This window comes from Anarrhichthys ocellatus, unplaced genomic scaffold, assembly GCF_004355925.1.
Source record: "Anarrhichthys ocellatus isolate YVR2014 unplaced genomic scaffold, GSC_Weel_1.0 scaffold35, whole genome shotgun sequence".
In the NCBI taxonomy this organism is placed as follows: domain Eukaryota; kingdom Metazoa; phylum Chordata; class Actinopteri; order Perciformes; family Anarhichadidae; genus Anarrhichthys; species Anarrhichthys ocellatus.
In genome coordinates, this window is record NW_022280065.1 from 2,428,070 (window position 1) to 2,455,361 (window position 27,292).

A 27,292-nucleotide genomic window follows, 5' to 3' on the forward strand; every position below is an offset into this window, starting at 1 on the left:
TTTGAAATTCTTCAGTGTATTTAATGAACAAAACTATCTTTACAAAACTTGACATGCTTTTTGGTTTCTTTCTTTTCTCCAGCTGTTGTCGTTTACTTCTTCCCCATCTTCATTTCCTGCTGGTAGCACTGCTCACAGGCAATGGAAAGTCCAACAACCAGGGAAACAAACTCCTCAAAGTCAACCTGGCCATCACAGTTGCTGTCCAGGTCCTTCATGATTTTGTCCACAGCAGCAGGGTCCTTCTGAGACTGGGTTAAAAAAGGGGTCATGAGGTGAGCTTCAACAAGAAAACTCTGGGTTATACCGTATTATGTGATGAATTATTTTACAATCATCATGTCTAAGTCGTGGACACTGTGATTATGCACTTAACACATTGGTCCCGTCTCACCTTGAGGAAGTTAGACAGCTCGTTCTCCATCAACTGTCTGAGCTGTCCCCGGCTGAGTCCGTATTTCTTGCCTTCCTTAGTGGCGTAGCGGTGGAACACCTTGATGAGTGACTCCATGGCCGTCTCCAGTTCTGAAGGCATGGCTGCTGACGTGTGTTTGGACTGAAAAAAAACAAAAGTCCAAACAGAGAATAAATTGTTGATTATGATCGGTGATAGCGTAGAGTTTAGCAGACAATTCTGGATCAACTTTCATGAAAAAATGGAAAAGAGGTTGTTTGTTTTGTAACACTTGATGATACTGATGAGCTTATCTAAGGATATGAAAGGGCACGGAGGGTTCAAAAGCCAGGGAGCTGATCCCCTCAGTGTAAACAGTCTCCTTTATTTGCAGGAAATAAAAGCTGGATTTACAATCGTCCCCTCCTGTAGTGAGACTGAGCTTCATCAGAGGATCTTGCAAAGAAAATATTCCGTGTCTTGCACTGTAAACGACTTGACTGTAAATTCACAGTAAAATACTGGCTACTAGTTGCATCACCTATGGGTGAACTGAAGGTCAAATTCTGCAAAAGTGGACATTGCATTTAATGAGGATGTCATGTAGCTCAATGATGGGGTAACACCTTTCTCTTCACGCCCTTCCACACAATGTGTAATACTCACAGGGAGTGTGAGCTCTGCTATTAGGTTGTTAGAATAACAACAACAAAAGAAATCACTCAAAACTCAAAAGAGTCTGTTCTGTCTCCAACTGTTGCTGTGATTACAACAGTACAAAAGGAGAAGTGGGAGGGAAAACAGGGGCTGAGTGTTATGTGAGTTAGAGGGAATGGAAAACTTTAGCTGAATGAGGGGAAAAATGTGCGGATAGACAAAATGGTGGTTGTGCAGCAAATGAGAGGAGACGCTATAGCCACATGTCCACAGTCCAACCACACCCTCTGTAGAGCACCTATACAGGCTACAGGGACGTGTGTATGTGTATGTGTTGACATTACACAAGAATAAGAGGAGTAAAATGTGATAAACTGGAGAGAAATAGGAGCCGATTTTCAGTAAGTGCTTATTGTATCAGCTAAATGTATAAATCTTCTGTAATTATTAAAAAAAAGTGTGAGCTCAAAAGTAAAAAAAAAAAAAAGGACAATCATATCAATACATTGCAACATTTTTCAATAGATAGAAATAAAGAATACTAGTCTACGTAATAGCACAAAAAGTAAAATAATTATGTAACAGAAACTGTATTAAGAATACACAGACATGCTTCCCTTCAGGCAAACTTTGATTGGCAGATTTTAAAAGAAGTAATTAATCCTCATTGATCTTCCCCACCCAGCTGCGTGTAGCTGCAAGAGTTACAGGATTTATGAAAATCCTCCCGGAGTTAGACAGGACCGTTACATACCGATATAGTTCTTACCGTGCAGGGCTGGGCTGGACGTCGTCGGCAGAGGAGAGATGGGAATGTGTAATGGTCGGGAAAAAGTGCAGCAGAGGTTTTATAGTGAGACGCCGCCCTGACTGCTGAGCAGTGAGTCAACCTGCGGTGTGGACAGTGGACCCTATCGACTGGAAGCGAGGCTGTGCAGACGGTGGTGGGCGGTAACTCCATATAGTAATAAACTTCAAATGAGGTTTTGGGAGATGTTGGACTAACTTACAACGACTGAATATAGAAACTCAACTGAAGATATCATGTATAAGGTGTAGAGGAGAAAAAATGCCATCACAACATGATTACTAATCGATTAATCATCTTTCACATGAAATGTGTTCTTGTGCTAGAAGTCATTTTCCGCCCCCTTTGACACTGGTATGCTGCAACACAAGACCAATACTATCAGCTATCTGTTCAGTCGACTAATGATGAATTGCAGAAAATAGCAAAGAGTCAAATAGAGACCCTGCTGGACTCAACAACACATGGTGGAGTTAATGAATGGGGCTCGATGTAATCAGCAGCTTTGTTTGAACCACACAAAGTCTCTCAGTGACTGCCAACACATGCAACAATGTACACAGTGTGCTAAAGTCAATAATAGTTTACAGTGTTGTTCCTTGTTGGTACTTTAAGTATATTTTAATGCTTTGTACTTTTAATAAAGTAGAAAATGTAAATGCATGGCTCTTACTAACAGTATTAGTATCTCTGCACTGCGGTCTGTTTGTCCAATGAGTGATATTCTCCTCTCGTGCTCATGGACTGACTGAGCGGGGATTTGAGAAATGTAAAATGTAACTATAAGATGTGGACCTTAGCAGTGGTGAAATAAGTATCCAGACGCTTAACTTAGGTATACTATAATATAAAATAAACACTTCATTGCAAGTAAAAGTATTCAAGATCTTCAAAAGTAACCTATTATCAGTAAGATATACTTCCCAAGTAAAAGTAGGCTACTTATTATCAATAATAGGCCCTGTCAGCATTATGTTTTGTATATTTTAATCTTGGATTAGTGATGCATTAATGTGCAAGTTTTGTTTTTAATGTCTCTAATTTGAACAATTACATCCATGAATCAACTTATATCTTTGAAAACTAATTTGGAAAATATGAATCTGAAAATTGAATAAATATGTCAGATAACTCAAGAGCAGTGGTAAAAGTTTACATTTCTATTGCAATTGATTGAGGAGATGCCTGAATAGAGCTCTTTGTCACCACCTTGTGGATATAATTAGTAATACGACTGAGGACCGGCATACTGTTTAGTTTCTACAACATTATGGTCAATGGATGTGTTTCTGTGTTTATATGACAAATAATGTATTTGTTCCCATATTGAAAATACAAATACCCAGAGCTGCTGCTGCTGTTTTTTTCTCTGCAATGCAAACTCAAGCGGTGGAATGTATATGTAAGTACATTTACTCAAATCTAAGAACAATTTGGAGGTACTTGTATGTCATCTGAGTATTTCTATTTGATGCTACTTCATACATCAACTCCACTAAAATTCAGAGGAAAAAGCTATTTTTTTATCTGCACCATATTTATCTGACAGCTATACAGACACTTTAAAGATATAACATTTACATATGATGAGTTCATATGACATGATGCATTGTTAAAGATTGAACAACCCAGCAGTATATAAAGCAGTTAGAATGAGCCCAACCTCAACTAGCTACAACATTAAAATGTTGCTTACACTGTAAATGACCATGATCAATGATGGGTACTTTTACTTTTGATACTTTGAGTTCATTTTGCTGACAATATGTCTGTGCTTTTACTTAAGTATCCTTTTGAAAGCAGGAATTTTACTTTGTAAAACATTGTTGATATTTGTATGGTTTTGCTTTTACTCAAGTGAAGTCTCAGTACTTCTTCCACAGGAGTCTTGTGATGAATTAAGCCGTACTCATGCAAGAGCTATTCTGTTTGTGTCACGGTCAATGAAATCCAACTTAACTGCACAAGCAGCAGCTTAACTGAACTAGCAAACTAGAACACAAATGTGTCTTTGTATTCTCTAGTGTCCATTGGGCTAAACCAGCAGACGGACCCAGAAGTTTCCACTCACACGAAGCTTTCTTCGTTGAGTTTCTACATTCTGTGCAGTCTGGCTCTGATATTGCAAGAGAGTATGATTTAATACAGAACTAATGCAATGTTTCCCCACAAATTGGCTTTCGTACTATCTGTCTGCTGTGGCTTGATTGAATGTATCCTTTCGTGAATTACACGTTCAAGTGAAGAGCTGTGATTACTGTCTATTATGCATCAAACTATGAAAAGAAAAGAATACACAATATTAAGTATCGTAATGTTATGTTATGTGCATACAGTGTTTAAGCGCTATCTAGTGGACAAACATATTGATCAATCTTACCATAAAAGATTTTTGTGGTGAAAGTTAAAAAGTAACCACACATGCTGATGTGGACTTGACCCCACATTGCTGGAAAGGACGAACATTGAATATGTCACACTCTACTTTCCCCAGTAATTTTTGTTTATCTTGTTCCGCTATATATAGGAAAACATCCAAATGTCTACTAATTAAGTCAATAAAATAAAATAAATAGAAATACATACAGTAAATATGAAAAAGACCTTTTGCAATTTAATTGACATCTTACTTTGCGTACAAGCCATAATTGTATAGTACATGATGCACTGATGATTAAACTGCATGTGAGTTATAAAACCTTGTTCAAATTCGCTCCACATCCACCAGCTGTAGTAAAGTCTTGTTTACATGTTACTGCATCAGTAGTAATAATCACATGATATATTATTAACATAACGCTTCATCCCAGGTAATGTTGCCAGTGACATTCTGTGTTTACAGTTAAACCCGAGGCGCAGCGCCACATAGTGGCCAAAGAGTATTTTTTCCACACCCATGGGGCATTTCTTCCCCACAGCTGTGCGGGGCTAACAGATTATTTTCTGAGGATCCTGAAAACGTTTTCCGTCTCCACGGCTTTACATTTCTGTAACGGTCGAAGATGTCATTGAGGAAACAATATGCAGCTTGATGAGAGATTCACTATTGTTTATAATATTGGATTCAGACCGCTATGGCATCAAGCTTCCAGCCCGCTGTGTGCCACATCATTTGAAGGCGTCCGTTGCGGGATGGGAAGGGTGGGGGGCAGGATGTCTGGGTGAGGAATAAAGCCACAGGCATCTCTTAGAGTGGATATACATAACAACATATTTAGAAAACGGTGGCTTCATATGTTTTTTTTATTCAGAAGATGTTTTTCTGCTTTTTGGTTTTTCGTGCGTAAAAAACCCAGATCGAGTGTCTTTTGAAAAAAAATCTTAAGAAAACAAGGAATTTACCACACGGTAAACGGGCAAAGATTTTATTATAGGGAATAGTTTTGTATATGTACCGTATGGTGTATGGCCTAGATACATCGCGATTTGTGTCCAGATGATAAAACCAAGAGGCAGCTATTTTCTTAAAATGGCAGAGATGGATTTAAAAACAGCCACATCAACGATGGAAGCATTGGTTCGTATAAGTGTGAGTATAATATGACTGTGTATGTGTTGTCACTGGTTGTATAATCACATTACGATACATATTTTAAAGAAATTCTTATTCGAATACAGCCTGCATTTTGAAATGGAGAACCGCTTGGATGGCACGTCTCCATGTTTCACCTGCCGCATCCATTTATGTCAAATTGGCCTTCCATATATTTTTCTGCACCCAGGAGAAAGGCTGTTGAAATAAAATGTAATTCATTTTCTAAAATAGCCATAACATATTGTCCATCCTCAATCGTGGTACACAATCGTTCGTTATGTTGTCTTGATGCTGAAACTCACGTTAACGGAGGTCCTAAAATGCCTCAGTGCACCAGACTAAATTGCTCCTCAGAAATGGAGGAAAGCATGCTCTTTTTCTAATTATATACTAGCGTGCTCCATTATTAAATGTCAAAACAGCGTGAGTGCAGAGTGAAAAGACACGTTTCTATTTTTGGGGGCTCGCGGGATGGTCGTTTCCATGGAGACGGGATGCAGGACCTTCGGATGCTGAGGCAATTAAGGGGAGGAAAAAAAAGGCTCTGAGCGTGCTGTAGCAGATGGTTACAAATAGAGCACCGGGGCCGACTATATGTTGCAGCACCCTATGTTACAGCACATACCACATTAAAACAGCTCAGAAAACAAGCATGATTTCTGGTGTTGTCGAATCAGCCACTACGGTCGTTTCGTGCAAAACCCATCTAACCGGCGCGGAGGGCTCATCGCTCGCGATAAAATCATGCCTCAAACCCCTCCCCTTCTTTCCAAGAGACGCGCAGCGCTCCGTTGATGCTGGAGTTACACACGTAGTCTGCTGCCATGGCGCCTAGATTCCAGGTGAAGGTAAGGATGTCGCATCGCCTGTTTCACGCCTTCACCGCGCTGGGCTCAGCACTAGCAGTGCGCACTATCCACCGGCGATGTATACAACACAGCCACAGTCCGTCGTGCTGCATAGCCTGTAGCCTGCTGGGATTGTAATAGGCTGAAACTGCGATAGGCAACATTGCTAGAGAAGAGAAAGGCAGGCCGGAGTTGACATTGGAGAATGACACAGAGCGACTGGGCTTCACTGAGGAGGAATGTAGGTTATTTTGATTAATCCAATTACTCCAATGTAATGCTTCAGTATAGGGTAGCCTATATAGGTCTAAGTGGGTTTCTTTCCTCCCGCTGCAGACTAATTCTGTCTCAAACGTATCGGCAGCTGTTATTATATTTGACTATGTAAACTGGGAAGATATTACTTTCCACAATCCACTTGTAGTCCGATTTGTGAATTTTCGTCCAGCTGTGTAACACTGTGTGAGCTCCTGGCCTTAAAATCAAATGTACATTTTACTGTATGATCCCCTCTGTATTATCCCCTAATTCTGCATCCACATCCCCAGAATCATGGGTGTTAACAGCGGTTTCTGGTGTGCTGTGATAAGCTGTCCCGATGCTGCATCTCATCACATCACAGCCCCCCAAACCCGTCTGTGCAGCAGCAGCACCGTCTGTCAGTTTGTCTTTTGCCTACTGACTCTGGCCCTGCTAACACTATGATGGGCTGCAGGTTGAGGTTGTGAGTCAAGGGCATCTTATTGCAACAAAGAGATGCTGACTGAACACTAAAAGTGAGTAATTATAACACCAGCGAGGAGAAATGGCTAAAGGAACAGGTCCCTTCGACCGTCTCATTGTTAATGAGGCACGGTAGTCTTTTGGTTGGACCGACTGTAGCTGTGAAGTCTGTGGAGGTTACTGCAACAGCCAGAGTCCTTTTCTATCCAATGTCCTTGAGCAGGACTTCAACATGCTTACTGCCTCAGAGGTGCAGCTTTTCACACCCCCCGCCCCCTCAACTATCCCCACCTCTGGCCACTGTGGTTACATCGAGTACTGAAGGTGCTGATTCAGCAGAGAGGTATACTTGAGAAGCTCGCCTAAATACAAAGAAACAACTCCAATAATCTGTACATTATGTGGCAAATCTTATATGACAAATGTGTCTTTGTACAGTGAATTATTCCTTGTTATCGATTTCATGATGGGTCACTATTTACTTCTGAGTAAATACAGAGTAAAAAAATATGCCATGAAGACTGAAAAGGCCATCTCTTGCTTATCCAAAAGCATATGTGACTAATGGCTAAAGAGCTCATGTTGATGTGCAGAGCTGCGGTTTAAGGGATGCACTCTGCAGTGGTTCAATAATTAATGCCTGGCCTTTTTCTATATTTAACAAGAATGATGCCCTATGTCGCCTGGGACAGCTTTTTCCCATTGCCACGTCTCTCTCTCTCTCTCAGTTCAGTCTCTCTATCTCATGTGATGTTGAACCTCCTCGGTGGTACCGACTAGAATGTGTACAGAAAACTGTCAAGTACAGAAAATTGGCTTTGAGTGCCTGGTCAGATTCCTAAAATCTTAACAATTTGCTTAGTCTTTTGTCAGATAGTTTTCTGATTTAAATCAAAATGTTGCAGATTTTCTTGTTCACACAAAATTAGATTTTTTTCAAAGCTTTTGCTGTTTTTGTTAAATGAAAATGATTTTTTAATAAAAGGGTTAGGGATTTATATTTCTCATACAAATATTGTTCGGTATTCGGTAACTTATAATTAGTGAAAAACTTAAAATGACACCTGCAAGCTTTACTTTTCCCCTTACAGGCTAATTGTGCACATTTCTACCTCTCTGTGTGTTACATGCTCTTACATTGTGCAGATCATAACCCCTCACCTCTTTGCCTCCGACAGTCCAACATGAAGAGCCTGGAGAATGAGCTGCATTGCACCGTGTGTAAGGACATAGTCAAACAGCCCGTGGTCCTGCCATGCCAGCACAGTGTCTGCCTCATGTGTGCCTCGGAGGTCTTGGTGGCAAACGGCTACCCGCCTCCGGATCTGCCCCCGGAGCCAAACTCCCCAGCCTCCACACCCAACACCCGCTCCCCCCGTCAGGCCCGAAGGCCTACACCTAAAGCTGAGCAGCGACCTATTGACCGCGTGCTGCGGGCAGGTTTGGAATGCTTCTTCTTCCGCCATATCGATTTAATCTGTCGAGGGGGACATTTATGTCTTGTGTGGATAAAAACGGGGGCTTTTTTTGATGCGAGTGATTTGGATTGCATACTGATATGCAAACCATGTGATTACACGCAAACCTTCCCTTGATCCACTGTCGTTTTCTGTCTCCCTCTGCTCATAACTGGCTTTTCTTCTTGGTTTGAGGTCCCCACCCGTCTTCGCCATCCATGCCCCGGTCTCCGGGATACGGCACGTATCCGGGGCGTCGCCGTAAGGAGGGCCCACCCCTGGTGATGATGTTCCCCTGTATCCCGTGCGGCCGAGATGTTGAGCTGGGAGAGAAGGGCCTTACTGACTGTCTGCGCAACCTCACCTTAGAGCGTATAGTGGAGAGGTAGGTACCACACACACACACACGAGCTGGGAGAGAAGGGCCTTACTGACTGTCTGCGCAACCTCACCTTAGAGCGTATAGTGGAGAGGTAGGTACCACACACACACACACACACACACACACACACACACCCTTTTCAGCCAAAAAAGTGAAATGCAAAAATATGCACAAAAGTACCCACACAGGGATCTTGTCCTTCAGTGGTTATGGTGTTTTGTGCCAAATGCACATGAGTAGTTGATTTGGGCGGGAAAAACAGAGGGTGTGGGAACATGTCCCATTTGGATTGTAATTATTCAGCAACAACTCAGCTGTTGATGAATCCTGCGGAGTGTGCACTGCAACATATTGTAGCTACCAAGGCTGACTGTGTGCTTGCATAGTCCAGTGGCTTCGTGCTCACTTTATAACCCATTCAATACCACTTGGCTCTCTCTCTCACAGTGGGCCTTTTGCCCTCTCATTTAATTGTGTTCAAAACCTTTACATTTCTTTTGATTAGAATTTTACTCATGTCTATAATAGATTTAAGCTTTTGACTTTAACCCGTATGTGTGTGTGTGTGTCTGAGAGAGAATGTAAGTGCGCATCTCTGTGTCTGTCCATGGCTAATCTGGCATACCGCTGCACCAAACTGCATAATATTTTATGGTGCTCGTTTATGGCTGCATGCTCAAAGGACGTCTCGGTGTTGCAGTGACTCACACTTTGTTAGGACACCTTTCTTTGCTTGTTTGATACCGACATTGATTGGACTGCTGTATGCCGACTGCTGGACCACTACTCTTAACCGGCAACTGGGTAGTAGGGTTTCATCACCGCTGCTCTGCGGCTGCTCTGCGGCTGCTCTGCGGCCAGAGACAGAGTGAGGGAAAACCGTTTCACACTTTGTTTTGGATGGTGTGTTTGGCTAACAGCTAACGGAACTACACACACAGCTGACTGCATTACCGCCGCTCTGCGGCTGCCATGCAGCTGCTATGCAGCCAGAGACACAGTCATGCTGTGCTGTTTTATTGGGCATTAACCTCGCGTTTACAGGCAGATTGCCAAAAAAATAGACATGGAGCTTAAATAAATGCTTCCATGAGATGAATCTGAGATGCGCTTATGCACACAGCCGGTGCAGACATCTGCATAGATTAAATGATAGTGTATCTGTTGTGTGAGACATACAGGTGGAAAACGCAGGTGAAAAGCGCGTCTAGATGACTTTCAGTCTAGTCGGGGGTTTAGCCGTCTGTGGGTTGCATTACATCAAACATTACAGCAACGGTTGTTGCAGACACACCTGGTGTACATCTGCACTGAGTGCACCTTTCTGTTTGTTGGCAGATCTCTCTTCATAAAAAGTCATGAGATCACAATGGAACAAGCCTGCTTAAAGGTTAAATCCGTCTTTCTATCACTACCAGGTACAGACACACAGTGAGTCTGGGCAGTGTGGCTGTGATGTGCCAGTTCTGTAAACCTCCTCAAGCTCTGGAGGCCACCAAGGGCTGCGCTGACTGCAGGGCCAATTTCTGTAACGAGTGTTTCAAGCTGTATCACCCGTGGGGGACGCCACGAGCACAACACGAACATATCCAGCCGACGCTCAACTTCAGACCAAAGGTAAGACTTTGGAACAATCACTGTTAATCTACATTTTTAATAATAACATATCATGAACTTGCAGAGATTAAACCAATTATTTCAAAAACATTTTAAAACCTTTGGTACAACTTTGTAATAAGGCACCCTTTATACAGATGTATAAGTCATAACTACTGGCTTCAATTGTGGTTGATTTATCCTTAACTCATGCTTCACAGATAAGTTGTATGCCAAACATAAAACAATTTGCTAGGTTGTGAAGACATTTCTTTGATTGGTGTTGTGATCCTTTCTATGTGTTAATAATCCAAGTATAAATCATGGTAATATTTTAATAACTACTCATGGATTCCTCACTTTCCAATAAGCCATTCAGCATGCATTTTGAGGGTCCTATTGATTAATAAAAGAGCTAGATGAAAATATAAAGTGTAATCCTGAAGTGAGATCATTTTTCACAACCTGGCGACCAAAAGCAGATCAATAAAGCGTCAGAAATGATGCATTCAACACAATGAACCAGTTTCTCACAACTTGTAAAGCACTTATAAACGGTGCATTATTAGAAAGCGGTTCCAAGATTTTTGTACACTCGAAATATGACACAGATCTTATTTTTTGACTTGAACACAAAAGTCTGATATTTTTGTAATAGATTTGCAGCAGGTTGTTGGGCCAGCAACCACAGTGATGAAATAACAAACAAGAACAAAAATATGTATGTATACATTAAAACTTTAAAATTAAAATTAGCTATTCTTAACTATGTTTTTTCTGGACCTTCTGACTGCTGTTGGGCCATGTGGCGCTGTGATGTTACGTACACATACACACTTCCTTATAATAATCGTCTCTTTCTCCCTGGAGGTAAAATGTGCCGTAGATAAATACGTTGAGATGTAATTTAGCTCTTGTCCTCAGGTTCTGACCTGTCCGGAGCATGACCAGGAGAAGCTGCAGTTCTACTGCAGGTCCTGTCAGCGGCTGCTCTGCCCTCTCTGCAAACTGCGCCGCGTCCACACAGGACACAAGATCCTGCCAGTGGCCCACGCATACCAAGCCCTGAAGGTACGACTCTGAATCCCACATAGTCTGGACTGGGTTCCTCTAAATGCTCTGCAAAATGAAAGGCTTGATACAAAGGATAGTTCTGACAAACTCAGTTAAACATAGAAGTAGACATATATGATTGAAATTGATACTTGTATTTGCCTAATATCAGACAGAATTGTCGGCACATACTCGCTGGAGTGGAGGAATTCAAAGCTTCTGGACCCAGGCAATACTTTTTTTATCAGTAAAGGACTTTAAGGCTTTATTTCAAAATGTTGAAAAACAGCTTTCAGTGTATGAGAGACGAGCATCGTACAGTACTACAGAGCAGTGCAGTAAGTGTTGCAGAGTTAATGTGTAACCATTAAGCCGTCTGATGCGTATTTGTTGTATGCATTTCGTGTTGTTGCTGTTTATTTGACAGGAGAAGATTACGAAGGAGATGAACTACATTCTGTCCAACCAGGACACAGTTCTGTCCCAGATTACCCAGCTGGAGAGCTCCATCACTCAGACTGAGGTGATTAATTCTTAAAATGTTGCTGAACATAGAATTACTGTAACACCAGTCAGCAGCTAAACACCATAAAACTGCAGAGATGTTTTTTTTAGCAGCTTCTTTGACAGACTTGTCTTTTCTTTGCGACCTCACACACAACTTTTGAAAATTCATACATTGTTTATAACACAATATTATTAAGCTTTACTCATAGCTTTAATCATATATATGGATTTTGTTGAAGTCTTTATTATTGTATTTGTATTATTATTGTATTTATCAACAATAAGCCTGTGACATAACTGGAGTATTAACCTTTAATTATAGACTGATAACGAAGTTTTTACGTATGTACAAATAATTTATAGGCCAGTTTAATATGGTTTATAAATTTCAAAACCCATGAGGACAGTAACTTACTTCCTCCTGGAGCTTTTTAAGCTTTAAATCATGGCCTCCATCTGCTGGTTGGGTTTGCTAAGTTGTCATGAGAGTGAAGAAGGGTCTCGAATAAAAGAATACGGCAGAAATAACATTCAATTAATCAATATATTGCATAAATACTTAATATTAATACATGTGTAGAAATACTGTACCTTTTATATTCATTATATGGTACATTGTTACTTATTATCTATTTACATGCCAGTAATTGATGTTTTACAGGAGGAGTTGTGGCGTGATTGTTGACGAATACAATAGTAATAAGATAATGTCCTTATATCTGACTGCAACTACATTTTAGTGTGTTACAAATCTTTATTAATTGTCTATTTCCTGCTTATAAGTGCTACATAGGATAGGCTAATATAAAATGTCAATGGCATGTCATCATCCAATTTTATGTGTGATCGAACCTGTCTGACTCGACAGTCTACCTCAGCATCCGACTTTCACTCAATGAAAGCTGGATGTTGCCAAAGGTTTGAGCCGGCCCGTCTGCGTTGTTCTTCAACAGGTGAACAGTGTGTCAGCCAGAGAGCAGCTGGCTCAGAGCATCAGGGATCTGACGGCTGCTCTGGCCGAGCGCCACGCTTCGCTCACACAGGCTCTGGAGGTGGCGCGCAAGAAACGAGGCGAGGCGCTGTCCGCTCAAGTGGCGGAAAGGCGGGGCTTGATGGAACACACGGGGCTCATGGCGTTTACCCAGGAGCTGCTGAAAGAGACAGACCAGCCCTGCTTTGTGCAGGCCGCTCGCCAGACCCATAACAGGTTTTCTATTTGCTTGTCGTATCTTATTTGTTTTGGCATAGCTCTCTGCTGCCATTGAACTGATCTTAGGTTAGTTTTTCTTCCTTTGTTAGATTCCTTTCGTTTGTTCTCCCATTCGTACAGCTTTTACTCACACCTAGTCAGTGATTATTTTGCATTCAAAAACAAAATAGTCTTAAATGATAATGATGTTCTATATAATTGTTATTGTCGGCAAATCCATATAAAAACAGCAATAAACTGATCCTACTAACAAGTACCGCCTCTGTAGCCAAAGCCTGAATAAAGCTCATTCGTCTCTCCACATCAGTGTGCCACACCGTGTCACTGGCTGACGTGTTTCTCGCATAAATACTCACTAGTGCACCAAATATGTATGAATCCGCAGCTTAAAATAGTCCCCAAGAAATGCACGATGTACTTGTGTTTGAGAAACGTTAGCGAAGAACTACAGTGCCCAGCTGTAAATAACGACTTAATAAAACAATACATTTGTAACCCATCTTTAGTAGAATGTAATGGCTTGTGATTGAGCGACAAAGACGCATTATTGTTTTTAAAATCTTTTTTTGGTATTTGTTGACACTAAGAATAACAAAGAACGACGTCAGCCTAATCTTTTAAAGGTAATCATACACCCTTTCCTCCTCATCAGTCTGTTTCAGCCCTCACTGTTCCTCCTTAATTATTCTAACACTGCTCTCCCTGTTCCCCCCCCCCCCCCTTCCGCTCCCCTCCTCCCCCCTCCCCCCCCCTCCCCCCCCCCCCCCCCCACCCCTGCTGCATCAGGTTCAGCAAAGCAATTGAGAATCTCGAGCATTTCACTCTGGCTGCTGACCCATCCTTCAGACATTTCCAGCTGGACGTCTCCAAAGAACTCAAACTCCTGACAGAGTTGAACTTCATCCAGGGTGAGGAGGGGAGTGATGGGAGGATGGGAGCGGAAGGGAAAGGGTGGGGAACACGATAAGAAAGGAAGGGAGTAGAAGACGACAGGAGCTTTTTGACAGCTTTCTTATCTCTCTTAAACTGTCTTATGAAGAAGAGTAACATAGTAGGTTAATCGGTGAAGTGAAGGTGGTAGTACAACTATCACACGTTAAACTTCTAGATTTCAGTTATTCGTGTACATTAAAACTATTTCTGTCACAGCTCCACTGGCTCCAGTGATTGATACCCAGCACACCCTGGCCTATGACCAGCTCTTTCTGTGCTGGCGACTGCCCCAAGACTCTGTGTCTGCCTGGCACTTCTCCGTCGAGTATCGCCGCCGGGGTGTGGTACCGGGAGGAGCGTCTAGAGGCGGCGTCAGAGGAGGATTGTCTGCCGCCCGCTGGGGCTGGCAGCGATTGGATGAAGTGAGCGGGACCAGCGCGGTGATCGACAGGTTGGAAATGGACAGCGTGTACGTGCTGCGGGTGAGAGGCTGCAACAAGGCCGGCTACGGGGAGTACAGCGAGGAGGTGTACCTGCACACCCCTCCTGCACCAGGTGAGAGAACACGTTTTTTGGTGTAAGAAGGGGTCAAACTCTGCCCTAGTTTGGTAGTGCCCCACTGTGTGTGTGAGTCATTATGGCAAAATGTGGTCCTGCAGACATCTACTGTAGCGGAACTACCACAACGCGGTTTTGAGTACTTTGCCAGGCGTTTATATTTCTGTATGTCTGTATGTGTACAAATTGTGTCACTGCGATAGCGTCACAACCGGACAAGATTCAATCATGAAATTTTACAGGTGTGTAGTTGAGATCAAATGAAGACAGAGTTTGAAGACGGGATCGTCCCTCACCACCATAAAGTGTCCAGAATGTCTTATTTATACATTTCATTTTGCATCTTCCACTCAACTATGCAAGGGTATTTCTTCTATTTTTGGTTAATGGTCAGTGACACGTGTATGATAGCTACAAAAAATGTCATTATAACCAAACAGCAAGCTGTAGTTTCTGTCACCCAGGAGCCATTCATCTCTTCACACCTGCTATTATTTAAAAGCATATGGGATGGTTTCCATGATGAGCAGTTAATAATTCATTCTCTTTTTTTCTGCCCATTCCTATCTTCTCTTCTCCAATTTTTCTTCCACCACTTTCTCACTCTTTTATTACTTCATCCCTCTCTCATGTTTTATTTCCATTTCACAGCTTTTTACTTGTCACTCTCTTCCGCGCTCCTTCCACGCTGCCAACCTACGTGCCTCCTACGGAACGTAAGAAGTGCATTCATATCTCTTGACCACCCCGCTGTATCCTCATGCTCTTCTCCTCTTTCTCTTCCTGGTCATCCCATGCATCCTCTGTTCTTCCACACCCATCTAGAACCCCAATCTCACCCCCTCGCCTCCCGCTCTGTGGCGAGATCTGTCAGAGCGCTGATGAGGTTTGCAGTTTGTTAAGATGCAAGGCTTAACAACATGGATCGGAATCCGATCCGGGGCTTTTTGATTGGTTGAGTTGAGTGATTGGTGACTTCCTTGTGCCCCAGTAGGCTGTTTTTCCTCCCTGCTACTGCGTATGTTCCCTCAGTAAATTGTACTTCCTTTGGAAAAATCTGCACTCCCCATAGCCGGAGCTTCTTTGTGATACCTTCCGTATTTTACTCCCCGAGTCATCAATTTATAGAGGAGTGTCCTTTTCTCTTCCAGTGCTGCTGTGCGGAGGTGCATGCCTGCCCTCTCCCCCTAGTCTCTCCTCTCAATTGCTTCCTATTCTCCTCATTTCTCTTCTCCTTGCTGCTTCCGGACTGTAAATCTGTACCACTTTCCCTCTGTTGCCTCCCAAACGTCTCCTGCCGTTACTAAAACCCCTATATGTAATTTTTGAATGCACATGTCTCTTTGTCCTCCCCTTCCCCTCACGTCTAATTCTTCCCCCCTCCCTTCTCTCTCTATCCCCCCCCCCCCCTTTTCCTTTTCTCTGCTGTGTCCTACCTCCCTGTCTCCTCCCAGTGCTCAACTTCTACCTGGACTCTCGCTGGGGTCTTCATGCCGACCGGCTGGTGGTCAGTAAAGAGCAGCGCTGTGCTCGCAGCGTCCCCGGTCTGTCCCTGCTGCAGGCCGCTGACCACGCCCTCACTTCCTGTCACCTGACCTCAGACCTCCTAGTGGGGGATGTGGCTATTACACAGGGAAGGCACTACTGGGCATGCTCAGTGGAGCCTGGGTCTTACCTCGTGAAGGTTAGTCAAGTCTAGAAGTAAATTCTACATATCTTATGTACTGAATACTACATAATATTAGTGCATACTGACAGTATGTGGAAGGTTTGGTTTCAAGTTTTTCTCGATGATAATATTTCTGACAACATAAGCAACAATTATAGTTGAAGTTTTAAACAAAACTATTACTTTTTACAAATTTAAAACTCCATCACTGATCAGATTCGATTGACAGTAACCTAGCCTGCATTGTACCACTGCACATTCTAAAATTAGTGTTTCCACTATTAGTAGTACGGAACAATGATGTTTGTGTTTCTGCTTCCCTAAAATAACCAAATAGGGAAATAGAGAACTACATCAATCTGTTGTGTAAAGATTTTCGACAAGATAAATGTTTAGTTAATTACAAATTGATTGCTTTTTTCTTTTTGAACAGGTGGGAGTTGGTCTGGAATCTAAACTGCAGGAGTGGTTTCACCTTCCACAAGACATGGCCAGTCCCCGGTGAGTACCTGTAGTAGTAGTTCAGGTACTTGACTTGGGTATTTCAGGGGGGAATATAATGCATTTATATTCTCTACATTTGAATTGACAGATTGAGTTACTAGAAACTTTTCCTGTTAGGATTTTACATTTAAAAAAAACACATTGGAGGAAATTGAATTTTGTCACAGTTGGTGAGTATGAGGCAACAGGGATACGACCCAAATGCAGACAAAGCACATTAAGGCATGAAAACTGGTCAAAAACCTGGAAAGGCAGTCCAAACAGGCAAACAATTCCAAATGGGTATAAGAAAATCTAAAGTTCAAAAAGATCAGGCAAGGTTCAAAAGCACTCAATCACAATCGTCTTGGGCGGCACTGAGAGCTGGATGCAGAGACGGTGCCCTTGAATTACAGATTTCTGCAATAAAGACATAGAATAACATGTCACTCACAAGGGCCATTTTGTAGAAGGAGTACTTTTTTGTTTGATACTTTAGGTGCATTTTGCTGCTAGTACTTTTGTGAGTAGGACTTTGAATGCAGGACTTTTGTTTTGGAATATTTTTACGTTGCTGTATTGGAGTATTTTTACCTTGATGTATTGGTACTTATATTTAAGTAAAGGAACTGAATGTTTCGTTGCCACTGTCCGTAACAACAGATACAAGTGAATAAGCAGTGTAACATAAGCAGATGACTCATCCATAATAATTGTTTTCAAACTGCGCTCTCCCTCCAGCTACGACCCGGACAGTGGTCATGACAGCGGAGCAGAGGATGCTCTGGACTCCGCCCCGCCATTCTGCTTCCTCACGATGGGGATGGGTAAGATCTACCTGCCCCAGCACAACTACCACCACCACAGTAGCCATGGGAACGGTATCCGAGACCCCATCACCAACGGCAACAGCCCCTCCTCGTCCGCGGGCGTCACCTACCCGCTGCCCCCTCGGCTCGGCGTGTGCCTCGACTTTGAGAAGGGTCGCGTCACCTTCTACGACGCCCACTCCCTTCGGCCTCTGTGGGAAGGCCACGTGGATTGCTCCGGCCCCGTGTGCCCGGCTTTCTGCTTCATTGGCGGGGGGGCTCTGCAGCTGCAGGAGCTGGTAGCCAATCGCAATGCGGACCAGACTCCGGTCAGAAGGGTAACCATCCAACCCCGGGTCTCTAGTTCACAGAACAACTGACGGCTGATCTGAAGTCATATGGTTATTTGGAATGTAATTGGTAATTGTGAAGTATTTACTCAGCTAGAGCGAAAAGCTAGAAATCTCAGCGATTTTGTTTTGTATTTAATTTTCTTTGTACCAGAAGATGTTTCTATAGCAACAAATATGCAATGTAATTAAGTTTCCAACATTTTTGTTATATAAAGTTTTGCAAGAGTTATTGCTTAAGTATTACTTATTATTATGTTATATCTTTGATGCTTGCACTTGTAGCCAGGCTATATTGCATACATTTATAAAGCTAATGTAGATACAGCGCCACACAATGTCGTCCTCCCTGTAGAAGCTTTTACTCTGTTATTTCATGCCCTTAATGTTTAAAGCTTAAGAACTCTTATGTTTTAGAGATATATATGTGTATGTAAAAAGAATAAAAGGCCTTGACTATTGAATCTATAACTAAACTTGTGTTTAACGACACAGATTTCACTCGTTATGATCCCCAACCAAAGTTATTATTTTTCTGGGATGTAAATGTGGTAAATTAGAGATAGAGAGGAACAATACTGTAATTAGAAGCTCCAATTATACCTCTGCTGCACAGCTAATCACTCCCGCGATTCTGTGCATTGCTGTTTTGTGTTTCAAAGACATGAGTCTGATGTGTGTGTGTGTGTGTGTGTGTTTGCTTGCCTATGCGCATGGGTGCGTGTGGTTTGACTGATAACAGCATTGATTGACGGTGAAAAGTTGTTTTCTTGCAAACAATACTTTTTTTTGGTGTTTTTTTCAACCTCGCTTGATTGTAAGTTAATGAGCAGTGCTTCTTATGAAACGACTAGTAGATTAAATCCATGTGAACGTCACCTGCTGGCAGAATATTTGCAAAAGAAAAATTAACTAAGTACATACACACTAAATAAACGCAAATTTGAATTACTAAAACACCTTCTGTTTCCTTTTGATGTTGCTTTTGCCTGATTTGAATTCTGCTCCATCCATATTTTCACAGTTGCAATCTTCTCCGAGAGGATGGCGCTCTCCTGTTTCACCACTAGAGTGCAGCAAGTCATTGTAGAAGGCAGATATCTCCAACCTCATCTGAACACACTGCAGCTATTGTAATGGTCAGAATATTTATATTTGGAAAGAAAAATAATTGGACCCATTTTCCAATCAAATGGTCCTTCTTTATAGGATGTTGTCAGCCTCACACTTTGAAATGTGCTGTTAAAAATTGGAAACTGGAAAAATTGGCATCGTTTTCCAAATCTCCTAAAACTATACATTTGCTTTTATGGATCTCTTACTTTAGTGGGAGTATATACTACCTGCCTTTTTTTGTTACGTTCTAATTTAACAGCACCGTTTCTGGCTTTACTTACAGTTCACTTGTTATTTATTCTTTTGAAAGGTACTGTGTATAACACAAGGTGCAATATGAGACAATGATATGAAGAAAAGAGGGAGAATTTAAAGTCATTGGCAAAATAAATATGTTTAACTATTACCATATATGCATTGCCACACTTTGATTGATTGTCACTGATAGCCATAATAACAAATGACTCTATACCAGCACACAAACCTTTACATTTGTTGGCCGATCTGGACAACCATCATAAAGTAAAACTAGACGATTCATGCCAAGTCTTGATATATACAGAATAACATTTCCTGCCAAAAGGTCTCTTGTATGAATGTATGAGTTCATGTGTAGGAATTACCATGAATCAAACTTTATTGTTTACACACATGCAATAAAAAGTTCACTTAACAGCAGATGTAACATACGTGTCCTTGAGTCCTGCATGGCCTCTGATCTACTGAATAGAACATCAGTTTAGTTTGATAAATTGCAAAAGACGCCACCTATTGGCTAATCACAGTTTAAAATAGGAAACAGACTTGATGGAGAGATTCTGGCTCAATGAAACACCTTGGATAATGAATAGTGATGACCATCTGCTTTTGATAGAGATATTAACACCTCACATGTGTAGGTACTTAGCATTCCTTATGTAAATGTAATGTAAATCGCTGGCGTTTACCTTTTATGAGCTTCAATATGAAAATCCACATGTGTGTTTAATTGGACCAACATTAAAGGGGAAACTGTTGGGGGATTTGGGTTTGCTTCGACCACAAAGGGAAAATAAAAATGTTTTAGAAGAAGAAAAAAAAAAAGAGTTGAATCGAGAAACAATATATATCTAAAGCGCACAGCCTTGACACAAGCCAAGGTTCTTTTTTAACATCCTAATACACACAGATAAAAGTACTGCCACCAAAGGGAGGTTTAGCTCTGATCCCCCATGATAGAGAAGAAGTGGAATGTACAGTAAAACATGAATACAGCACGGCACAGCCCTCCACCCACCCCCTTGAGCTTGCTGCACCTCTCTTCTTTACTCCAAATCTGTAACAGATTGGGTTTAGTCTGACTGGAGGTATGCAGCCACAACACCACATGTAAGGGTCTGCATAATCCCTCCACGAAGTATTAAGCACACAGCATGGGCATTCTTTTAAAGAGCTGGCAGGAATTACCAATACATAATCTCCATGATCATCATTTAACATGGTTTAGTGGGAGAGCATGGGGGGGGAGGGAATCGTCGCAATATATGAAGGATCTAAAAGCTGTATGCAATCTGTGAGAGACAGTGTGCGGTGCCATCTGGAGAACACATAGACAAAGTCTGTCGGAATCCTCTAACCCAACTGTCTTAAGCGACATGAAGCTACACCACATGTTCAAGACCTGATTTGTTTGTTGAATCCGCTGTGTGGTTTCTACAGCCCGAAGAGGAATACGTTGTTTATGGGGAACCTGCTTGAAACTATTCTGCTGAGTTGAGACCATTAACGTGGATCTCTGCGGTGGAGGCCTGCAGTAGGAATTAAGTAGGCAGGGGGTGGAATAAAATTTGGAAATGTGTTTCCGCTGCAAGCTCAGTTCATGACAGCTGCTCCCTGCGCTTTATAGCCGAGGACTTTTCATTCGATTGAAGATTAATTATTCATCTTCATAAGCACAAACCTCCACATTACAATCACAAGAGGTGGCGTCTCTTAATTTCTGTCTCTCCATATGAAACAGGTTATTTCTGGAGCAATTTAATCACACTCACGTCATTCATATCTCTTATTCGGTTTGCTCATGCCTTAAAACTCAATAACGCTGCCTCGATATTATTCTTCCAGACGTGGCCACAGCTGAAAGATTTATTTTTCTCTTTCTCGTCCATCCATCCACCCATGAGACGGAGCGGCATGAATAATATACTACTTCCTGCTTTTATCTCATTGGTAATCTGAATAGAGGTAGAAGGTGGGGGGGGGGGGAAACAATCAGCTAAATGTTGGCAAAGAGGATTTGAGGGGCATGGCTGGGCCGTCTTCCCTCACTATAATAAATGAAGGGTGACAGTAATGCTACACTGAGCCCATATGGCCACATACTGTAACCTAGTGCACTGCAAATGTGAGAGAAGACACAGGGCTAATTCAGTTTAACATTTACGCTCCAGTGGCATATCCTCCTGTATTGGATTGCACTTTGTTTTTCTCTGCTTAATGATGCAATGCGTATTATGCAATGCTTGGTAGTTTACTGCATAAATCAAACTGCACACAGTGCACAATTGGACAATTAGAGTGCCCTCTGACATCAAATGCCACATTACAGGAATAGTTTGACATCTCAGGAAATTCGCTTATTCGCCCGCTTGCTAAGAGTACATGAGAAGATCGATGCGACTCTCGTGTTTGTTCATTAAATATGAGTCGTTTGGTCTGCAGCTGGGTAGCTTAGCTTAGCATGAAGACCGTAGATGGTGTAAAATATGGACGTGGTCCCATTCTGAAGAGTCGTTGTAAAGCTCAAAGTGGACGGACAAGAGAGAGACCTTTTTGGACCCTACAGAGAAATAAAACATTTTTCTTTACCTTTACCCTTTGCTTGATCCGGTCTGTTTGTTTTTGTATCGAACAAAGTCTCCTTCGGAGAGGTCACGCTGTCGAAATCACCTAAATATTCAACCATGACATTGAAAATCTTTCAGACTAAGCTACGCTTTCTCTGTACTCCAGCACAACAAACCCCCACAACACTTCTCTCTTCAACTCTCACTTTCCACTGTTCACATGACACAATAACAAACAGACCGGATCAAGCCAAAAGTAATCGAAAAACTTTTTAGTTCGTTTTCCTTTCCTTTCCATATCAGGGTCCAGGTTGAAAAATACCAAAGTTACCTTTTAGAAAGGTCATGATATGTTGAGGTTATGTTCCCGCTGCCTCCAAGTGACTCAAATGAAAGCTATCTCAGGTTTAACTACAATCTGCAATGTGGGGATGTTATCCTTTAGAAACGATTTAATTCTGAACCCAAAATAATGGTTCACTGGTTTGAACCATTAAAATCTGTCTTTTGGATCACGAGTGTGAAGTGGACCAAACTATATTACACAGCTTTTGGCCCTAAAGTGTACCTTTAAGGCTGGCGTAACTTCAGATATATATCTCTACAGTCTGTCTGTAGGATATTATTGTTTCCATAAAACCGAGGTGTGGAATAACATTTTAGCCAGACTAATGGCACAAAATTCTTTGTAAGAAATGGCGTGAGCAGGTGTGGGACCATTGCACGTGTGGTTAGAAACCATGATTTCTGGTTGAGCTTTACGTACTATGTGACAGATCCATTCAGGGAGTAAGTAAATCAGGACGCAGCATATTTTGTGTGGTTCTCCACCGTGGTCAAAAACATGCTGAGTCGGACCTCAATAGCCCCTGCACTGTTAAAATTCCAGGTCTCTGAAAAGTGAAAGGCAAGTCAAATCAGTGTGTCAACAGGGGATCCGTAAACCACACGTTTCCTGGACGGCTCTGTCAAGACCAGCTGTGCATACATCATAGCCTGCATGATCCGTGTGTACAGAAAGAAAGAAATAAAAGACAGACAGGGGGTGGGAGACAGAAACAAAGACAGAAACAGACGTGAAACAACACATACCGACAGGCGTACACAAAAGGAGGAGGGGGAGTTGGTACTTGATCTGTGAGAAGAGAAAAACAGTCGAACCATGTCTCTGAAGTCTGACAACTCCATGGTCCTATCTGTTACCATGTCAATACTTGACAACGGCCCACCCCGGCTGCCTCGTCTGTCCCTCCTCACCTTCCAGATGCTCACGCAGTGAAGGGGTGAAAGGTTGGCAGGTGCCTGGGGGGAGCGGCAAGGAGCCTCAGGGGTCAGATTTCTGAGAGGTCAAGCAGTCGCAGACTTTGGAGTTGAACGAGCGGGGAGAGAGGGGGGGTGGGAGGGGGGACAATATGACTAATGTCCAGAGCAGGAGATAGACGAGACAACAGAGCAATTGTCTCACCAAACCAACTTCATTTACGGGCATCGACAGACACACACAGACCACAATCAGCTTTCAGGGTATTACCCACTGCCCAGACAAATCCATAATCCCTGACCTTTTGCATTCCCAACATAAAGTTGATGACAGAGGGCATCGACAAATGTACAGTGAATTTGTGTGATTCCGATTGCTGAACTGACCTGTAATCCTTTCAGTGGCGGTTATTGACATACTTCTCAATCATTAAACTCTGTGGCTTATTTAAATGCAAATTGTAATTAGCCTGTGGAATCAATCAACAGCATATCGATGTGTGCCCGGATCACTGAACCCCCATGATTCCTCCGATCATGCAAAGCAACATGACTCCAGCCCTGAACGCCAGGCCTAATCTAGTGGAGCAGCGAAGGACATCGTCTGCATAATGAGAGACCAAAGGCAATTTATTGAATGCAGGCAGTGATGCTGACTGGACTTAATGAGTTTTTGTATGTAACTTCATGTTTAGCTTGCCACGTTTGGCTCTCTAACGCGTGGCCCATTTTCTCCAGAGCCCCTTCATTACATCAGTGAAATGAGGTGATAAAGTTGGCAATGTCTGCCCTGAAATCAATGTGGTATTGGCAAGAGATGTGTTACCCTGTTGATGGTTTACAGCTGCATACGGTAAGCAGTCAGATTCACCCATACAGTAGCTACTTCTCCCCAACACCTGTGTGCAAGGCATCTATCAAAGGAAAACAATGTAGTGAGCATGATAAAACTATCGGACATCGTTCCCCTCTTTCTCCCATTACCATCCGTGATGTAAACACAAGATAAAGTCAGTTTGTTCTAGTCTAGACATGCAGCCCTACATCATCCGCCCCATGCCGAGCACACAGCACTGACCCACATTAATACATTTATAATCAATACCTCCCCAGGTCTCGTGCACAGACTCGCCCATCAGATGTCGAAGGAAATTGTGCAGTCCAATTTAAAATGGCCCAGGGGGAACTTCCATAACCATGTGCCAATTAGTTCCACTGTCAATAATGGTAATGCTAAAGGACATTGTGTTCCAGGGTGAGAGGGGAGGAAGGATGGAGGGAGGAGGGAGACATCATCAAGCTTATACCCGTTGTTCATTGTTAATGGCTGTTACACTGACAAGAAGCATTTGATCACACACACACACTCATTGTGGTCCGTGGACGTGGTTGAGGGGGTTGTGTTAAGGGGCAGAATTACACAACCCATGAAGATAATAAGTAATGACGTCTTATAAAGGTCAACAAACAAAGCACTAGTTGGACAAACACAAGCCGTGTGATGGGATTCATTAGGACAGCGTGGAGAGAGAGAGAAAGAGAGAGAGAGAAAGAGAGAGAGAGAGAAGGGTAGGTGGGGGGGCGCATTCCTCTGTTGTTTCACTGCGGCCGTCACAGCAGCAGCTGAAACAGGTGCGTGCCTTTACTCGGGGGGCACCGAGGGCAAGACAAGTGCTATTCTCACATGGTTCAGACTGGTCACACTTGACCGCACTCTGACCTCGCACCCACTTGCGTAGCCCCGGACTTCATTAAGCAGGCCCTAAGTAGCGCAGGGGTCTCACAACTATTATCTCTGCAATTTAATACAGACTCTCCCTGTCCATAATATAAACTTGGCTCAAGGATATTCATGAGCGGTGTATCAACGTCAAGACTTTCGGCAGCTCTGCTTCGAATTTGGGACCCCTGATGAGCTGTATCACGGGGCCGCTCCAGGCCGATGCTTCTAGTTTGATTTGTGGTCACCTCACCTGTCTGAGGAGCCTCTTGTAAAGTCATCCCACAAACTCTGCTCCACTCAACATGGTCCGTCCAGGCACAAATGGAATCCGCGAGGGCCAGGTGACGTTTCAAGTTGGACACACAAAAAGAGTGTTGAGAAGTACTCTCGTTCAAGGAGACAACACAAACCTAACCTTTGATTGGCAGAACAAAGGACTTGCTGGGCTATCAATAGTCAAAGCTTGAGACATGAGACTTTCAAACTCAAAATGCAAAAACTTGACAAACAAGTCTGAAGTATTGATGTCGTAAAAGGAAACTTTTAACACAGCTTTTGAAGGGAAAATCTTCAAATGCTGTGTTCAGCATTGACAGACCTGATAATCGTTTGATAGCGGTTTTGTCTTTATTTGTTGGGCACTTCATTATGTGATGGAATCATGTTTATTTCTAGTGTATTTTCTATAAAAGAAGTACTTTATTAATCCCTCATTGGGGAAATACATCTTTCACACTTTGTTATAATTCATTACACAATAGGGCTGAAATACACACAGGCACACACACGACCTAAAGACGTGCATTAGGAAGGGAGCCTGCCACTGGTTGAGTTTTGGTTATCATCGTGAACAATTATGCCTGACACAATAAAGGCCATTAACATTACTTTTTAGTTCACCGATTGGTCTGACATTTAGCTGCCAGGCTCAGTCTGTTTAATTTCTTCCCAGACCAAAATTTCCCAGAAGAACCTTTCAAAGATTACGGCTGGTTTTGCCAGGCTCATGTCTCCTTCCTGTGCTTTGGGCACTCGACGAGTATCAGTTCTCTCTCTTCCACCAGCGACAAAACCCCTGGAACGTGGACATTGTGACGCACTTTTAGTCACTCTTTCCTTTTCCCAAACATATCCACACACACACACACACACACACACATCTAATGACAACACAACACAGCTATGGTCTCCAGCTCAGGAAACAGAGGGTTCCTGTTTTTGAGTCCAAGGTCCATTGTTATCTTGAACAGCGTTTTGACAGTAGTACATGTTCTCTCTCGCTCTCTCCTTCTGTCTGGTTTTCTCAGCCTCCCCAGCTCTTGCTTCACACCCTTGAGATATTATCCAATTATTATCCAGCCAAATCTTGATTCCCATACAGCCCTTTAGTAGTACACATTCTTATCTGGACCTTTCACTCTACTAATATTGACAAAGCCATGAGAGAGAGTCAACACAACCCTCCATTACCACTTTTCCTGTTTTATCTATGCGCCTTATCTTCGCTCTGTGGATGGAGTCACACAGTCAATCGTATTTCTGCGCTTGAGGATCAAGTATCTCCTCGGCCACCGATCCCTCACTGTCTTCATGCTCTTTTCTCATTCCTTCAGCCTCTGCTGCCATACTCGCTCCTTTGTGGGAACCGAGGTGCTGCATGCAGTCTATTGCGCAGTCGAAGGTGTTAGGGGGATTGAGGAAAAGTCTGGATAAGCAACAGCTGGATTTAATGCACCATTAAGGTCATTGGTTGTTCAAGCTGCACCTGCAAATCCCCTGATTTCACCCCCCCCCCCCTGTCTAAACCTCTCTCCCCTGTCTGCTCCCTCCTCTCCTCTTTTCTCTGTTGCCCTCTCCTCTTTCATCCAAATACTCAGCTCTCCCTTTCTTTTTCATTTCTGGCCCTCTCAGCTTTCTCGCTCTTGTCAACTATGAAATCCCCCCCCCCCCCTCTCTTCTCTGGTTCTTTATCGGGAGTAACTGCTGCCGCTGCTGCTTCTCCTCTCTCTCTCATTCTGCCTCCCTACATCCCTGTCTCGTTTTCTGTCTCACTCTGCATGTCTCCCTATCTGTCTCTCCCTCCTCTACCTGTATGTCTCTCTCTCTCTCTCTCTCTCTCATTCTCTCTGTTTCAATGCCCCTACCGCTCGCAGGCTGTTGTGTTGTGTCTGCCAGGCCTTCTCGGCTGGAGCGCAGGTTTCCTGAGTTCTGGAACGGAATAGGAGCTGGCAGGGAGATACACTGAGAAACGCCAGCTCGACTGTTCCCACTGAGCATCTCATAGTGATGCAGCACCGGCAGGACACAGCACACGCTATGATGTATGTCATGATGCAGCATGTCATGGGTAATCCCACCTGGATTCAGTTTATTCTATCGATGCAGTGGAGTAACCT

The 27,292-nt window shown here is 42.8% G+C and overlaps 2 protein-coding genes across 6 annotated transcripts; one reads left to right on the forward strand and one right to left on the reverse strand.

The window, feature by feature from the left end:
• LOC116393845 (protein S100-A1-like) lies at positions 1-1,944 on the reverse strand. 2 transcript variants are annotated; one of them, XM_031866517.1, is made up of 3 exons: positions 1,806-1,944; positions 395-556; positions 1-251 (listed from the first exon to the last, which is right to left on the reverse strand). In XM_031866517.1, exons 2-3 carry the CDS (start codon positions 533-535, stop codon positions 93-95), a joined length of 300 nt encoding a protein of 99 aa, XP_031722377.1. In that variant the 5' UTR covers positions 536-556; positions 1,806-1,944; the 3' UTR covers positions 1-92. The 2 variants fall into 2 exon arrangements, with proteins under 2 accessions (XP_031722377.1, XP_031722376.1); XM_031866516.1 differs by having other exon boundaries at positions 1,821-1,903.
• Positions 1,945-4,748: 2,804 nt separating this feature from the next.
• Positions 4,749-18,929, forward strand: trim46b (tripartite motif containing 46b). 4 transcript variants are annotated; one of them, XM_031866577.1, is made up of 13 exons: positions 4,749-5,388; positions 8,144-8,405; positions 8,618-8,757; positions 8,846-8,895; positions 10,223-10,421; positions 11,325-11,471; positions 11,881-11,976; positions 12,914-13,167; positions 13,957-14,078; positions 14,320-14,658; positions 16,116-16,345; positions 16,764-16,831; positions 17,555-18,929. In XM_031866577.1, the coding sequence occupies exons 1-13, from the start codon at positions 5,296-5,298 to the stop codon at positions 18,000-18,002; spliced, it is 2,448 nt and encodes an 815-aa protein (XP_031722437.1). In that variant the 5' UTR covers positions 4,749-5,295; the 3' UTR covers positions 18,003-18,929. The 4 variants fall into 4 exon arrangements, with proteins under 4 accessions (XP_031722437.1, XP_031722440.1, XP_031722439.1 ...); XM_031866579.1 differs by having other exon boundaries at positions 5,299-6,242; XM_031866578.1 differs by lacking the exon at positions 4,749-5,388 and adding an exon at positions 6,249-6,483.
• The last annotated feature ends 8,363 nt before the right edge of the window (positions 18,930-27,292 follow it).